This window comes from Sphaeramia orbicularis, chromosome 15, assembly GCF_902148855.1.
Source record: "Sphaeramia orbicularis chromosome 15, fSphaOr1.1, whole genome shotgun sequence".
NCBI lineage: Eukaryota > Metazoa > Chordata > Actinopteri > Kurtiformes > Apogonidae > Sphaeramia > Sphaeramia orbicularis.
In genome coordinates, this window is record NC_043971.1 from 51,246,235 (window position 1) to 51,263,896 (window position 17,662).

The 17,662-nt window shown below is 38.4% G+C and overlaps 1 protein-coding gene across 1 annotated transcript; it reads left to right on the plus strand.

The window, feature by feature from the left end:
• The first annotated feature begins 1,177 nt into the window (after nucleotides 1-1,177).
• On the plus strand, nucleotides 1,178-14,293 carry LOC115433904 (nidogen-1-like). Its single transcript, XM_030155461.1, has 7 exons — nucleotides 1,178-1,202; nucleotides 1,445-1,734; nucleotides 10,089-10,391; nucleotides 11,197-11,423; nucleotides 11,497-11,771; nucleotides 12,179-12,320; nucleotides 14,156-14,293. Exons 1-6 carry the CDS (start codon nucleotides 1,178-1,180, stop codon nucleotides 12,277-12,279), a joined length of 1,221 nt encoding a protein of 406 aa, XP_030011321.1. The 3' UTR covers nucleotides 12,280-12,320; nucleotides 14,156-14,293.
• The last annotated feature ends 3,369 nt before the right edge of the window (nucleotides 14,294-17,662 follow it).

Here is a 17,662-nt window from a genome sequence, read left to right on the forward strand (position 1 = left end):
AGCCTTGATTGTTGATTAGTTCAGTGTAATTTTTGCATTTTACATGTTCATCCCAGGGGCCGGATTGGACCCTTTGGCCGGCCGGTTTTGGCCCGTGGGCTGTATGTTTGACATTCATTCTCTAAATCATCATTTCTTTACAGTTTAAACCAGTTTTTTTGTCTTGTGACCCCATTTTAACATCACAAATTTCTGGTGACCCCAGACATTCAAAACGGAGACTTTTTTTTTTTGCTAAAATTAACCTCCTAAGACCCACTGTCCAGATTTGTGGACAAGAGTTTCACAACTTTCTACAAAAAAAACCCAAAAAAACCAAACGAAAACTGTCCACCACAAAGGACATTCCATAAAAATTTTACAAACTGCATCTGAAAAAACTGTTGCATCATGATGTTTCCAATATAGGCACTTATTTAATTAAAAAAAAAAAAAAAAAAAAAAAAAAGCTTGTACTTTGCTGACATGTCCTGGGTCTTAGGAGGTTAATTTGGTTTTGATCTTGTAATAGTTTACCATACTATGACAGACATTCAAAACAGAGATGTGTGTTTTTTTTTTAAATTAATTTGCTTGGATCATGTAATAGTTTACTATACTATGTTGTAAATAAACATTAATTTCAGAGGACATTTAGTCTATATAATGTATATTGTTGTGGACGGAGGCAGTAAATCCAGGTGTAGATTACTGCACAAAGGGAGAATTTGATTTTCCTGTGTCAGGATATGTACAGTCAGTCCAGCTTGGATTTACAAGGAGGACAATTAATACTGAACAAACAAGAACTGAAACTATGAATTATGAAAGAGCTGCAGCATCTGAAACTGACCACAATGAACATTTGACACATAAACAGAACCACAGTGCTGCAGTTTCACAACCACAGTTTGTCATGTCTTTTATGGATTGAGATTGTCTCCGTCAATTAACCATATGTTTTACTATTAAGTTTTTTTTTTTTTGTTTTTTTTTTTTATCAATTACTAGAAATTTCAGGAGACCCCATTTGAATTCCAGGCGACCCCACGTGGGGTCCCGACCCCAAGGTTGAAAAACACTGGTTTAAACTCAGATTTTTGGTCCTGAGTGAAATGTTGAAGGAACTGGAGGTTTATTAGTTTATTAATGATCTGAAATTATTGGTAACAGATGCATAAATAAAACATGACACAACATGAGAAAGGACATCTGTGGAAAAGGTTGGATTTCAGTGGGTTTTAAAGGTGAACTTTCTGAAACACTGAACTTCTACAACATCAATGAGCTTCATATCCAAGTATCAGCTGAACTTTTCCAATATTAAAGTCAGGGATCCTCTGGACATGATCCATCTGTGTGATCATCCTAGTGGTTTTTCTCCAGAATCTGATCCGGATCGTTCCAGTCCGGGTCCAGATCTGTGTAGGGGTGTCCGTGTGAAGTCCTGGATCCGTCCCCTCAGCTCCGCCCAGACCCGGACTGGACTCCCCCGGCTTCCCCGGATCCTGGGCGTCAGTCTCCGCTCGGATCAGCTCTCAGACGTCAACCATGGGTGTGCGGGATCTGGACTGGTTCTTCTGGACCACCTTTCTGGGCTTCGCGGTGTCGGTTCAGTGCGTAACGCGGGCAGAGTTCTTCCCCTTCGGCGAGAGCGCAGGAGACCAGGTCCTGGAGCCTGGTTCGGACCAGACGCACCGCCTGGGACTGGACAGACCCCTGCTCTTCTACGACGGAACCTTCGACAGCATCTATGTAAGTGACCGAACCGAACAGGGCGGTTCTGCTGGTGGAAACACCCGGGCTTTGATCGGACCGGACGTCAATGTTGCGTAATTACGCATAAAAGTACCAGGTCAGAAGTTAGTGGGAAAAAAAGAAAAGAAAAAAAAAAAAAGAAAAGAAAAGTGAGGCTAAAATAATGTGTGAGTTGCACAACCATCCGGAACCACCATATGGGGCTCCGCGGGTTCTGCTCAATATTGATTCACTTATCGTGGCGGTAGAAGTCTGTGGAATGCACCAGTCCACGCATTCTTCACCTCCCCGGAGGTTATCGGTTTACGGTGGACTCCAACAGAAAAGAGCTGCACGAGCCCCTCAAACACATCCAAAAACATCTAACAGATCCAACATCTAACAGATCCAATAAATCCATCATCCAACAGATCCAAAAAATACAATAAAACTAACATCCAGTATCCAACAGATCCAATGGATCCAACAGATCTAACATCCACCACATTCAACATATCTAACATCTAACAGATCTAACAGATCCAATAAATCCAACATCCAACAGATCCAAAAAGATCCAACAAATCTAACATCCAATATCCAACATATCCAATGGATCCAATGGATCCACCAGATCTACCGGACCCACTAAAACTCTGTTGGACCACAGATGATTATTCTGAGTGTGAATCTGATTTATTGTGGTTTTATCTCCATTTATTCTAATATCATCTTTTGCATTTTGCAGTGAAAATCAGGTATTTTCCTACATTTAATTCACTGATCAAGTAGATTTTCATAAAAGTTAAGATTAAATTAGAGCTGAAACGATTAATCGACTCAAAGCGATAAAAAAAACCATCATTCAACCACAATTCTCCTGAATCAAAGCTTTGCTTCCTTTGTTTCTCTGCTGTTAAACATTGGTTCCACTGTTGTGTTTCACACGGACGCTTATTGTGGCACACAAAGAAGCTTCAATTCAGGAAACCTGCAATAGAATATGTCCCTTCAATCAATTCGAGTCAAATAATCGAATCGTGAATTTTTACATTCGCTTCAAGCGCCTAATCGATTAATCAGTTGCAGCTCTAGATTAAATTCAAAGGTTATTAGATCAAAATGAGGAAAAAATAAGTTTTTCCTCAAAATCTCTCATTATCTGAACATAACCCCAGTGTGTCCATCCACTGTCATTGATCCAACTCCATGGGTTTTACTGGTGAATCAATGTTGTACAAGATGACAGTGTTTCCACGGTAACTACGGAGCCTCTGAACGTCCAAATATGGTCATATCTGATGACCATGAAAAGATGACGAACTGTATTTCACACCAATTATTGACGTGGATTGATAGAATAAATGGATCAACAGGAATTAAACAGTTTAGATCAGTAGATGGATTAGGTTAAAGGAGGACGTTTGGGTCTTTAAGGGTTAAAAGAGTGTTTTTCAACCTTGGGGTCGAGACCCACATGGGGTCACCTGAAATTTCAAGTAAGTGATTAAAATATATATATATATATATATATATATATATATATATATATATATATATATTGATGAGTTGAGAGAGACGATCACATACATAAAATACATGACAAACTGTGGTTGTGAAACTGCAGCACTGTGGTTCTGTTTATCTGTCAAATGTTCATTGTGGTCAGTTTCAGATGCTGCAGCTCTTTCATAATTCATAGTTTCAGTTCTTGTTTGTTCAGTATTAATTGTCAGCCTTGTAAATCCAAGTTGGACTGACTGTACATATCCTGACCAAGGAAAATCCAATTCTCCCTTTGTGCAGTAATCTGCACCTGGCTTTACTGCCTCTGTCCACAATAATATACAATATATAGACTAAATGTCTAAAATTAACCTGGATTTGCAACATAGTATAGCAAACTTTTACATGATCCAAGCAAATTAATTAAAAAAACAAACAAAAAAAAAAACATCTCTGTTTTGAATGTCTGGGATCGACAGAAATTTGTGATGTTAAAATGGGGTCGCGAGTCAAAAAAGGTTGGGAACCACTGGGTTAATGAAAACCTGCTTCACCTCTGCTTTAATTGTGTTTCTTGTGGACATGTTATCAGACACTAATCACATACAGACGGAGTTTCCCCTGAAAAGCAGGAAGCCTGGTCTGTCGAACAAAACTAGGTCAGAAAGTCTGAGTGTTCGTGGGTTTGAAAGAACGCTTCAGTATCTGCTGTTCACGGAGTTTAAATGTTAAGGTTAACGTTACCTTCAGGCTCCAGGAAAACAGAACCTCAGCAGACGTTTATCTCTGCAGCCGCTGGTGAAATAACACTCATGATGTATGTTTTATTTAGTCTAGAGGGTTTATTCTGTTCACATTCTCAGTGAAAACACCCCCAGATGATTCAGTGGTTTGTTGTTCTGAATTCATCTCCTGTGTTTGTCACATTCTGAGTGTAAAGAACAGTTTAAAACCACAAATAACCAAAGTTTTCAGTTTCATTTTGCTGGATTAAAAGCTCAGATAAAGAAAGAAAAGGATCTAAATAAGTACAAAGTCATTCATTCCAGGTGTGTTTTTGTCTGGTCACGTCTTTTACATCCTGTTTTGTCTCGTTTACATCTTGTTTTGTCTTTTTAATGAATAATTGAATAATTAACTCGGTCGCTCACAGTTTACAGCTGCGGTTTATCTTTAAGTTGTTTCCAACATGTTTCAACATATATTAACCCTTTCATGCATGAATTAATATAAAACTGAGTGGGACTTAAATGTGTCCAATTGGATTCTTTTCAGTCACATACATTTATTACAGTCTTTACACAACTTTACTCATAAATATATTCTCAGCACAGGATCTAAAAGAAAACATAAGATTTATTTAGGAACACCTAAGGTCAAAGGTAACTGTAGTTAGTAGGTAAGTGATGATAAGTTATTACCTGATAAAGTAGAAAAAAATATTAATTAATCAGCAAAACATGTAGAAATGTTAGTGCTGTAGTGTTATAACAAAAACAACTAATTAACAGGAAATATATGTTTGAATAACAGGCATGAAAGGGTTAAATACATTTAAAGTCATTTTAAATTAATGTGAAAAAAATAAATCCGGAAGGAAATGTTTTTTTCTAACTGAGTAATGTTTGCATTGTAGTGTTATAATGAGTCAAATATACACTGTAAAAAAACAAAAAAACAAAACAAAACAAAAAAAACGTAAAAAAAAACAACCCTGGTATTATTCCAGCACCTGGGGCGCCAAAAAAATACTGTTAAATAACAGAAAATAACCATCTCATAAAATTACGGTAATTTTCCATAATCAAAATACAGTTTTTTTTACATGACTTTACATGAGAATTTGCATATTTTTTTGACTTCTTAATGTTTAAGAAAGAATATTTTCATATATTAAAACAATCAAATTACCTACAAATATGGATGAACATTGTTATAAAACAAATAACAGAGCTTAAAATTGCAGAAAAGTTTTGTTATTAGTTGGTGTTTATCACATAATTTTATGTTAAAAACTTGTATATCAATTAATATTTGATGTAATAAAATGATATACTACACGTAAAAACATTTGACTTATCTTTCAAAACCTGCCAATTAACTGTTAATAAACTAGTTGTCTGGATTTAAATTCCAACAATTTACTGTTAATTTAAGATCATATAAAGCAGATTATTTCACATTCAATCATGTGGCTCTCTTAGATATCTTCTTATAAAAGAGGTAGAAATTAACCAACCATTTATATTTACAATATTCTACTGCGGATTTAAGAATATGTGAAGTGTTGTGGTTGAATGACATATACTTTTCAATGAGACTCAGTTGTCCAATCCACTGATAAAACTGTATTTGGACAGTTTATCAGTGCTTATACACGCTATACATTCACAAAAATGCATTTATTCAGCATTTTTGTTGTGAAACCTCCCATAATTACACAAGATATTTGTCAATTAACAAACAAGTCTTGTTAAACTTACAGAGCAAATACTACCTTTACGGTTAATTGTCAGTAATTTTATCTCTTTTTATTATTTTTTTACAGTATGAAACTTTAAATTAACAGTTTAATCTCATAAATAGAAAAGAAATATTTGTGAAATTATGATACATTTGCAAATGTATTTTAACTGTATTTAACTGTATTATTTCTGTGAAAAAAGAAAAAAATTCTTTTAAACAATGGAAATTTTCTGGTTATTCACAGTTACAGTTTTTTCATGTTATTTTACATTTGATGTGTAAAATCACAGTCTATTTTTGTCTTTTCATTGATATTTTCCTGTATCTTAAAAATACAGGAAAAATCTGTAAAATAAACAGTGAAAATTCTGTTAAATTACAGATTTTTTTTACAGTGTATGTTAGAATGACATCATGAATGAAAGGGTTAATAAGTTAAAATGATAAGTTCTCTGCTTCATCCTGGAAAAAAATCAGCTGTTAAAGTATAAAGAAGTAATTGGACATTTATTGTGAAAATTATCGACATTGTTATGAAATCGTTTGTGGAAGCATCGGAGGCGGACGGTGCAGATTACTTCCTGGATTTCATTCTGTTAGAACTAGACAGTGCAGATTATTTCCTGGGTTTGGTTCTGTCTGATGTGGTCCTCCTGGGGTTTTTCGGACCCGTCTGGTTCAGACAGACTCATCCGGCCTCGGGGTCCGTTGGTCGGATCCACCTGATGACGTGGTCTCACCTGACCCGCCAGCGCCCTGAGGGGTTCCATGTGGTTTTGGAGACGTTTCTTCAATCATCAGGTGGTTTGTGATTCAGGATCCAACCGTCCTTGGAATGTTCACGGCCTGAATACGACTCTGCTCCATCACTCATCCTTTTCCACATCCATGTTCTTCTTTGGCAGGAAGTTTTTGTAATTAGGTCTAGGGAACGATGTCCCGGTCCGGGACCAGGACAGGAAATGGAGCCAGGATTAGTGTTCTTGTTTTTACATTCAGGAAGTGGAGGAGCCCCTGATGCACAGTGTGGTTTTGACATGAGCCCAGGTTGGCTTTATGAGCCCTGCATGTGTTCACATTAAAGCTGAGTTCAACGGCGTCAGAGCTGTTCCAGAACATGGATCTGATCATTCACACTGAGCTCAAGAAATGGCCTTGTGTGTCACACCAGTTCTTATGGCATTTGTTGGGCGATACCTACACATTTTTAACCTTTCATGTGTTATTCAATGCCATTTGATTGCGTGTCAGTTGGGGATGTAACGATTACCGGTATAACGATAAACCACAGTAAAATTGCAGACAGTTAGTATTACCGTTAAAATTCTAATTATCATGATAACCGTGTTTGATTACCACACTTTTAGGGGAAAAAACCCTATGTAAAGATCTGCTTTTATGTCAAATATTTGAGCATAGTTTTCATTTTTTACAATTTTAATTTTCTATACCTAATATTTGGAACCAATATTCACTTTTAAAGTCTTTGAAAAGGTTCGTTAAGCATCTGTGTGTTATTTATGCAATAAAGTATATACACTTTTCAATCAGATTTTTTTTTTGTGTGTGTGTGTGTTTTCTGGCCTTTTATGTTTTTATAATAGGTTAAAGTGAAAAAATAATAGACAGATGATATAGATGAAGTTGTGCTGAAAAAAAAAGATCCCAAACATGGGTACAGTAAACATTTGTTTATATAGTATATAAAGGCAAAATCAAAAGTACTAAAGAACGGACAAAATAGGCTCAGACTGCTAAGGGTTAATATTTGAATGTTTCTGCAACAGAAGGGACATTGTGCCAATTATTTTATTTGGCTTTTTTTTTTTTTTCAAAATACAACTTGGTTAAATGATTTCAGTGTGTGTATCAGTACTTTCTGAACATTTTGAGCACAATTTCAATAATACCGTGATAATAATGATAACCATGATAATTCTGGTCACAATAACTGTGATATGACATTTTCATATCGTGACATCCCTAGTGTCAATTTACACCCAGATCTCTAGTTCACATAACCCTAACCCTCAGTGCGTGGTATTGGACACATCCATTCAGGTTGGACAGGGGGTTAATAATAAGTTTTTGGTTGATGGATTTATCCTTTCTATTTATTTTATGAAATTATTCTTGTGCTGTTTTATTGCACTCATTTTATGTACGGCACTAGGGCTGTGTATTGGCAAGAATCTGGCGATACAGTATAAATCACAATACTAGGATCACAATACGATATATCATGATTTATCATGATACTGTTAAAAAGACAGTTTTTTTATTGGTTGTGTTTCTTTTTTTAAAATGATTATTTCCTTGAAGAATTGAATTACACCCGAAACATGCTCAAATACTAAACACATTTTTATTTGATCCCAACAGGATCTAATGCTATATCACAAAATGCTCCTGTGTTCAAACTGAAATTCTGTTTTACAGACATTTCAGTTTAAGATCCTGTTCAAATGTTCATATTCTGTTAGTTCAGAACTAACATCATATTATTTTTGTCCCAAACAAAGGAACTAACATCTGCCTCTCAGACAGTAAAAAGTGCTTTTAGGATGTTTCAAATAATGATCATTTAATAATGAATAAAATCTAAACAAAAAAGAAAAACAAAAATGAACCTCCGCCATATCTGCATTTGAATAAATACCTAAAAATATCAATACAGTACTTTTTCGTATCGATACAGTATTGTGAAATGAAATATCATGATATATTGCAGAACCAATATTTTCTTACACCCCTAGTTAATAATAAGTTTTGGTTGATGGATTTATCCTTTCTGTTTATTTTATGAAATTATTCTTATGTTTTTTTTATTGCACCCATTTTATGTACAGCACTTGGTGATTTTTATCTGTGAAAAGTGCTTTATAAATGAACTTTACTTAGTGACTTACTAATAACGGCGTGAACATACATGTGGAAAGCTTATAATGCGTACAGGTAACAGGCCAATTAAAAGTGGTACGTACATTTGGACAAAGCAGCGGACCTTGGGGGACCAAGTCTTGACTATAGTTTTTTGAGTGTCCAAAAAAGTGCTATAAAAGTGTAATGTATAATAATAATAATAATAATAATAATAATATTATTATTATTATTATTATTATTATTATTAATGTGAGTCATGACATCATGTTGGATCATTAGTCAGACTTTAATGAAACCGAGAAACAAGAATCTGTTTAGGTCTGACGTTCTGTTGGACTCATGTTTGACGTATAAACACAACATGTATGATGTTTTTTAGCCTCAGATTGGATGAATTTTCTTTCTGCTCATGTTTTTCACCCAAAAGCCCCAAACATAAACTGTTTAATATCTGTTGATCCACTAATTCTATCAATTCATGTCAATAACTGGTGTAAAATACAGTTCTTCATCTTTTCATGGTCATCAGATATGACCATATTTGGACGTTCAGAGGCTCCGTAGTTACCGTGGAAACACTGTCATCTTGTACAACATTGATTCCCCATTCAAACCCATGGAGATGGATCAATGACAGTGGATGGACACACTGGGTTTATGTTTAGTTAATGACAGATTGGACTGAAAAAGACACTGTTTATTCAGTTTTTCTCTGTTTTTATAAAATAACCTTTGAATTAACTCTGAGCTTTAATGAACATCTACATGATCAGTGAATTAGATGTAAGAAAATACAGGATTTACACTGAAAAATGCAAAATGTAAAGGATAGTATAATAAATGTTAATAAATCACTTTGGAAAAGGTTAAGTGTGAAAAATAATGTAGAAGTCACTACAAAAATAGCTGTAGGTGTTTAAGGGTTAATTCACTCTTGATGTAATGAAGACACACGATAATGCAAAATTAATAATAATAGATAATTCACCTGAAATGAGTTTAAACTTAAGCCTGTTTGGAAAATGTCAAACAATATGAGGGTTTCATTAAATATATGACTAATACAAAAGGAAATGGACACAAATAAATGTAACATAAGTGACATTATCATCAGCATATAATGGTACTTTTATTCATTAATGATATTTTTGGCTGAAAAAGTCCCTTTTTCTTCAGTTTTCTCTGTGTTTTGATAAAATAACCTTTGCATTTACTCTGAGCTTTAATGAACATCCACATGATCAGTGAATTAAATATAAGAAAATACAGGATTTACACTGAAAAATGTTAAATATGGAAGATAATATTAGAATAAATGGAGATAAAGCACTTATGAAATGTCAGATTTACAGAGAAACATTGGAAGTCACAACAAAAGTATATTTTATGTCTTTAATGGTTAAAATGTTGTTTTTCTTGACGTTTCCGTGTCTTTTTTGCTCTAAATCTAAACACTTGACTGTGTCCGTTCTTCAGATGTGATGTTTCTAATCACATCTATGTTGTCACGGTTACAGATCAACACCAATGGTTTTGTTGCGACGTCGGAGCCGAGCGGTGAGTCGTCGTATCTCGGAAACATGCCTCCGAAGTTCGGCATAATCGCCGCTCTGCAGGGTGACCTGGACACTAGCGACGGCGTGGGGCGGGTCTTCTACCGCCAGGACTCCTCCCCTGACGTCCTGCGCCAGGCGGCTGACCACATCAACAGGGCCTTCCCCGAGGACGACGAGGTCAGCCCCACCCACGCCGCTGTGGTCACCTGGGTGGGCGTGGCCACTCAGGAAGCACCGAGCAGAGGAGACGGCATTGACACGAGGGTGAGACACGGATTGATTAGAAAACAGTGATGGAGTTGGTTGAGTTTTATTTGAACTTTTACTATATTCATTTCTTTCATTGTTTTTGCTGATTTTGTTCATTTTATTGAATATTTCATTGTTTTTTGTTCATTTTTCTTCTTTTTTAAATTTGTTTTTGCTGATTTTGTTCATTTTACTAATTGGTTCATTTTTTTGTTCGTTTACTTTATTGTTTTTGCTGATTTTGTTCCTTTTTGTTCATTTTACTAATTGTTTTGTTAATTTTTTTGTTTGTTTACTTTGTTTTTGCCCATTTAGCTCATTTTATTATTTCATTGTTTTTTGTTCATTTTTTCTTCTTTTTAAATTAATTTTTGCTCATTTTGTTGATTTTACTAATTGTTTTGTTAATTTTTTTGTTTGTTAACTTTGTTTTTGCTCATTTTGTTCATTTCATTCATTATTTCATTGTTTTTTGTTTATTTTTTCTTCTTTTTACATTTTTTTGCTCATTTTGTTCATTTTATTTCATTGTTTTTTTGTTCATTTTTTCTTCTTTTTTAATTTGTTTTTGCTCATTTTGTTCATTTTTTTTCTTCGTTTACTTTATTATTTTTGCTCATTTTGTTCTGTTTTTATAAATTTTTCTGTGTTTTGTTCATTTGTTCCTTTTGGTCTTTTGTCTCATTGTTCTCATGTCCTGTTTGACTCTTCATCCATATTTGTCTCGCTGGTCCTGGACTCCTAATCAGCTGATACTGATAGTTTTTAAAGTACTAATAATAGTTCTGTGGTTCTGGTCGTTCTGATGTTCTACCTGCAGAGGAACACCTTCCAGCTGGTCCTGGCATCCTTGGAGACCGCCTCCTACGCCGTGGTCCTGTATGCGAGGGACGGCGTCCAGTTCACGTCCACGCCGGTCGGGGACAGGCCCATGGTGATGCATTCAGGGTTCAGTAAGGGTCTGGTTCGCGGTTTCCTGTTTTCCAGCCAGGGGCCGTACTATCGGACCAGCACTGACGACGAGGCGTCCGTCCAGGCGTTGGCAGAGTAAGTGGGCCAGACTCGTGTCTTCCTGTACTTCCTGTTTCTGTCCCACGGTTCTGACCGTGTCCCATCACAGGGAGACCAACTCAGGCCTGAGGGGGGTCTGGGTCTACGAGATCGGCACATCTCCGTATTTCAGCAACGTGGCACCGGGTGAGGTCACCGACTTGCCCACCGAGGAGGAGCACGGAGCGTCCAATCAGAGGCGTCCATTTGACGGGCAGCAGGTGGAGTACCCCCCCTACGGGTCTGAAGGAGAACAGATCCAGATCCACTCGGTCCAGTACCAGCCTCACCAGCCCGACAACCCGGAGGTGGTCGTGGTCGACGACACAGACATTAACGTAGACGGTGAGTTTGGACTCAGGTACCGGTCCAGGTCTGATCCAGGTCTGGTCCAGGTCTGATCTAGCTCTGGTCCAGATCTGATCTAGGTCTGGTCCAGTTCTGGTCCAGGTGTGATCCAGTTCTATTCTATTCTATTCTATTCTATTCTATTCTATTCTATTCTAGTCTATTCTAATATGAACAGATGGAGTTTCAGATCTGCAGGTTTGATGGATAATAATAATGATAATGATAAAGATCATTTCTGTTTAATTATCTGTTAATAAATGACCGATGTATTTGTTTTTAGAAGAAAAACATCTGTTTTTATGTCACTTTGTCTTGGTTTACTGCAGTCGTAATGCTGTGCTTGTTTCTTTCATCGTGAATCCTGAACGTTTCTTCTTCTTGTTCATTTTCTTTATTTGCAGTTTTTTTCGTACAACCTCGGAACGTGTGCGAACAACAGGAAGAAGTGTTCCCAGTTCGCAGACTGTCAGGACTACAGCGCCGGCTTCTGCTGCCACTGTAGACCTGGTTTCTATGGCAACGGGATCCAGTGTGTCGCTGAGGGTATGACGGGTTTAAAAGGGTCACATGTCTGTTTGGTCTGGTGTTGAAATGGGTGGAGAGAGGTTGAAATACGCCAGAACCATGACTAAGACCAGAACCGAGACCAAGACCAAAACCCCAGAACTAAGACCAGAACCAAGACTATAACCAAGACCAGAACCATGACCGAGACCAAAACCCGAACCCCAGAACTAAGACACAAAACCAAGACTAGAACCCCAGAACTAAGACTAGAACCAAAACTAGAAACAAGACCAGAACCAAGGCTGTAACCAAGACCAGAACCAAGACTAGCAACAAGACCTGAACCAAGACTGTAACCAAGACCAGAACCAAGACTAGAAACAAGACCAGAACCCCAGAACTAAGACCAGAAACAAGACTAGAACTCCAGAACTAAGACTAGAACCAAGACTAGAACCCCAGAACTAAGACTAGAACCAAAACTAGAAACAAGACCAGAACCAAGACTATAACCAAGACCAGAAACAAGAATGTAACCAAGACCAGGACCAAGACTAGAAACAAGACCAGAACTGCAGAACTAAGACACAGAACCAAGACTAGAAACAAGACCAGAACCGCAGAACTAAGACACAGAACCAAGACTAGCAACAAGACCAGAAACAAGAATGTAACCAAGACCAGAACCAAGACTAGAAACAAGATCAGAACCCCAGAACTAAGACACAGAACCAAGACTAGAAACAAGACCAGAACCAAGACTATAACCAAGACCAGAACCAAGACCAGAACCAACACTATATCCAAGACCAGAACCAAAACCAACACCAAAACCAGAACCAAGAGAAAGACCAACCAAGGACAGAACCAAAACCAACACCAAAACCAGAACCAAGACAAAGATCAACCAAAACAAAGTCCAAGACCAGACCAGATGCACACCACTGGTGTCATGTCTGCTCCCAGACTGTGTCTGTCTTTTCTGTTTTGTCTGTCATTTCCTGTTTTATTTTGTTAAGTTTCCCTCATGAGTCATCTCTGGTGTCTTTACTTCCCCTCCTTGATTGTTTCACCTGCTCCTGATTACCTGACTCCTCCCTGATTATCTCCACCTGTGTCCAATTGTCTTCCCGCCCTCTTGTGTATTTAAACCCTGTGTTTTCCCCTGTTCCTTTGCCAGTTTGTGTTCTACCTTTGTGTGCTCACTTACCAGCGTTTTTTGGATACCTGTCTGCCCGTTTTGACCCGTTTTTGCCTTCCGACCACCGATTCTGCCTGTTCCTTGTCTGCCTGCTCGTCTGGTTCTGACCTGGTTTGTACATTGACTTCTGATTCTGCCTATTCCCTGACTACCTCAGCCTCCAACGTGTTACCTTGTGTTTCGACCCTCGCCTGGACCTTGACCGTGAGTAGCCTTTCCCTCATGTCCTGTTGCCTCCTGAATTGCCCTCCTGTGTATGACCTGGCTTGTTTTTTGACTATCCTCTGTTTTGCCCTAGTCGGGGTGTTGACGGGAATCCTCCAGCTCGGCCGTGCTGACCATCCATATTCCCCGCTCACAGCCCGGACGAAGAGTCCAGTATCACACGCCTACATAGACGTGTTAACTATTTTGTGCTGTGTTTTTACTACTGTGATTGTGTTTAATAAACACTCTCAATTGGTCATCTGCGTTCTGGTCTTGCATTTGGGTTCAGCCTTTGTACTAGTCCCATTACAACTGGTACCATGTCCAGGTTTTTCATCTGTAGATGTTGGATGATGGGTGTTGGATTCTGGTTTTGTTCATGTATGGTTTGGTTCTGGTTCTGCTTTTGTTCAGGTTCTGGTTCAGGTCTGGTTCAGGTCTGGTTCTGCTTTCTTTTCTCCAGGAAAGCCCCAGCGGATGAACGGTAAAGTCAACGGGCGGGTTCTGGTGGGTGGTTCTGCGTCTCCGGTGGAGTTCAGCAGTAACGACCTCCACTCGTACGTGGTGGTGAACGACGGGCGCTCGTATGTGGCCATCAGTGACATCCCGCCCTCCGTGGGGCCGTCGCTGCAGCCCCTGTCGGCCCTGGGGGGGGTCATCGGCTGGGCCTTCGCTCTGGAGCAGCCGGGCTTCAAGAACGGCTTCAGCATCATCGGTAAGACCACGCCCCCCTGGTAACAGCCAGTGGAGTTCACCAGGGTCAGGTCCTCAGGTTGACCCCCCCCCCCCCCACTGCCCCTCCCACTCTGTTTCCTGCAGGGGGGGAGTTCGTGCGGCAGGCCGAGGTGACCTTTCTGCCGGGGAACGAGAAGCTGACCATCAGGCAGGAGTTCAAAGGCATCGACGAGCATGACCACCTGGCGGTCAGCACCACCCTGGAGGGGAGGGTCCCCGAGGTCCCCCGGGGGGCCACGGTGCAGATTGACCCCTACTCGGAGATCTACCAGTACAGCAACAACCGTAAGACCCCCTGTGATTTATACATGTTCATTCTAACGTACAGGTACAGTGGATCTACAAACACACAACATTTAAGAACAGACTGAAGATGGGGCTTTATTAGGACGTGAAAACATCTGGGGCTTAAAAACAAATTTACGAGGTGTGTGTGTGTGTGTGTGTGTGTGTGTACACTGCACAAGTATCTCTCTCTACCTCAGAGGTACACACAGGCAGACAGACAGCAGGCGCCTGTGATGAAGGGGACATGAATTTACTCATGTACTTATTAAAAAGACAAAAACAGATCCGTTCACAGATCCGGGTCCTGGATGCCCAGGTCCAACAACACCCATGGGTAGAATATTGGTACAATTACACTGATTATATCCTCCTGAGACCCAGGAAAGGGAAAAGTTTTAGCTTTTTTACGTTAAACAACTGCCTTGATTGGAAACTGTATAATGCAACCTTTTTTTCAGATGAAGTTTTTTTTTTTTTTTTTTTCATAATTTTATTTATTTTTTATGGAATGTCCGTTGCAATAGACAGCTTTTTTTTTTTTTTTTTTTTTTTAAGTAAAACTGTCAAACTTTTGTCCCCTATGGAGGACAAAAATGCATTGCTGGGTCTCAGGAGGATACTCAGACATTTCAGATTATTCACATTCAGGGTGCCATTTGTCAAAAAAACTGAGGGGGATGTTTTGTTTTTGTTTTGTTTTTTTTGTCGGAGTGGGGGGGGGGGCAGCAGTTATACACGTGGGGGTGTGGTCCATAACTAACGCTAGCGTGAAACGACAGTGAAACTTTACTTACTTTTAACATCCAACTCCAGGGTTATATTCCTCTATTAAACAGTGGATCTTACACCAGATTTTCTCACCTTCTAACCTGTATCCACTGGACCCCCTCCACTGCTCTATGGGCTCCATGAATTTTTCACATTTACCCCCCTCATCTATATTGGACTCTCCAAAGGCCAGTTCATGACTTCAAAATAAAATGGTTTTGTGCAGCTGTAACACCAATGACATAATTTTGGGTGACTGATATTTATTTGACATGATTAATAATAATTTCTATCTCTTTACCATATCAATATTGTATTCAGTGTATGTAATGTTATGTAAATGTGAATGAGTTTTAATTCGTGAAAAAAAAGTATTTTTAAATGAAAACTATAGGCTTCACTTCCTTGTATGATGAAAGTGACAAGATAACTCCTTGAACTTAGCATATAAAATGGCAATTTATTTAAAATGCTTTTATTTTTATTTATTTTTCTATGTGTATCATTGCAAAGACAGTCTTTTTTTTTTTTTTATAAAACATATATAATTAATGTGATTATTAGGTCATCTTAAAGTATTTTGGTGTCTGCTGAAGTAAGTGACTGCACTTCCACCGTTTGTGTAAATGACCCACCTGCTGTTTCCCACGGTCGTTGTGTCATCCGTGTCTTGGATGATTTAGTCTGGGTGGTTGGAGTATCCGGGTCAATCACTGGTCTTCTCCTCAGATCATCAGCCGTAGATGACCGGACCGGTGTTCAGGTGCATTTAGAAACCAACTCCTTTTTCATTCATCTCCTGCTTTGAAGTCGGCGCACATTCCGGGCGATTATGCTAGCTAGCTTGTATAGCGTCGCCGGGCTAGCTTGCTAACAGTCTTGTAATCTTCGTATATTTCGTATTTGGTATATTGGCTAAAACTCTCCTGAATCCTGATTGAATCATTTTATGTTAACAGACTGCCATGTCTCTGTGCTACATAAGCTTAATATATTGATTGACTTTTTCAGTGTCGGGTCATGGCACTATTACAGTTACCTTACAGCTAGCTTACGGCTTAGTTACCCATAATGCATTGTGGGTTTTGAATATTATGCTTCATTGCAATGTTTTTCTGCACAGGGGTTATTGTGTTAGGTGAATTTTAATGGGTGTGTATAACAATGTTCAATGGCCCTTTTAAACCTATAAAAAATTTCTTTGAAACTTTAGTGAAAAGTGTTATTTTCAGTAAGTCTGCACAGTCATGTCCAAGTGGTTCATCTGAGCTACACCTCTGAAAGCACTGGCTGAGTTTAATGTGTGTTTACAGGCTAATTCAATCCTATTTGGTTATTGTATGTTTAATAAGCTCCTTAACACATGCTTTTCTGCAAATGTGTATTGCTGGCTTGTTATCCATTCCTATGAAATTTGCTAGCTTAATGTAGCCATGTATTAGCCCTGTGTATTAGCTTGTTACTAATGCAATTAACGGGTGTTAAAGACGATGATTTGCATATGAAAAGATTGCTAATTATCGCTGTTTAACCAAAGCATTCCACTAAACGGCCCAAATGTATATAGTTAGTCCCAACGTGAAAGTGATGTCCACTTTGTTTTTCTGTTGTATTTTTCACTTTCACTCTGTGTTTTTACACCAGTCAGTTGTAAACTTTCTATGAGGACTGGAATAAAGGAGCAGGAAAGGCCCAGTTTGGCTGTTCATCTGCCTTAACATACAAGAATATAGAACACATAATGGTAACAGTACAAAAAAATGTATGGTGACCTTTGAACCAGGATGGGTTAGAATGTGAAGGGGGCCTGTGCTTGCGCTAGGAAAATGAAAGATCCAGCCACTGTGGCTACATTAGTAGAAATGAGTGTAGCCACAAAAAGCCACAGCCAGACTGGGTCCAGTCTGGGTCCCTGCTGTGGGGCGCGTAGTGGACTGCGGTGATGAGCATAGCTCCCCTGGGAAATTCTGGGAAAAATTAGGTCTTTTTCCTGCATTCTGGTGCATTTTGAGCTTAAAAATATGTTCAGTCTGGCTTCAGTTTCATACCAAAAAAAAATTTTTAAAAAATTAACTTAAGTCAACATTTTCATCTAAACTATTTTTATTTCTAATTTAATGTGTAACAAAACAATAAATGATAGACTTATAAATAAGACACAAGACTTTATTGGCTAAAA

Coding starts and splice junctions, on each gene's coding strand:
- LOC115433904 (XM_030155461.1), top strand. CDS start 1,178: ATGAGAAAGGACATCTGTGGAAAAG. Junction 1,735..10,088: donor GAACCTTCGACAGCATCTAT/GTAAGTGACCGA, acceptor TCACGGTTACAG/ATCAACACCAATGGTTTTGT. Junction 11,772..12,178: donor CACAGACATTAACGTAGACG/GTGAGTTTGGAC, acceptor CTTTATTTGCAG/TTTTTTTCGTACAACCTCGG.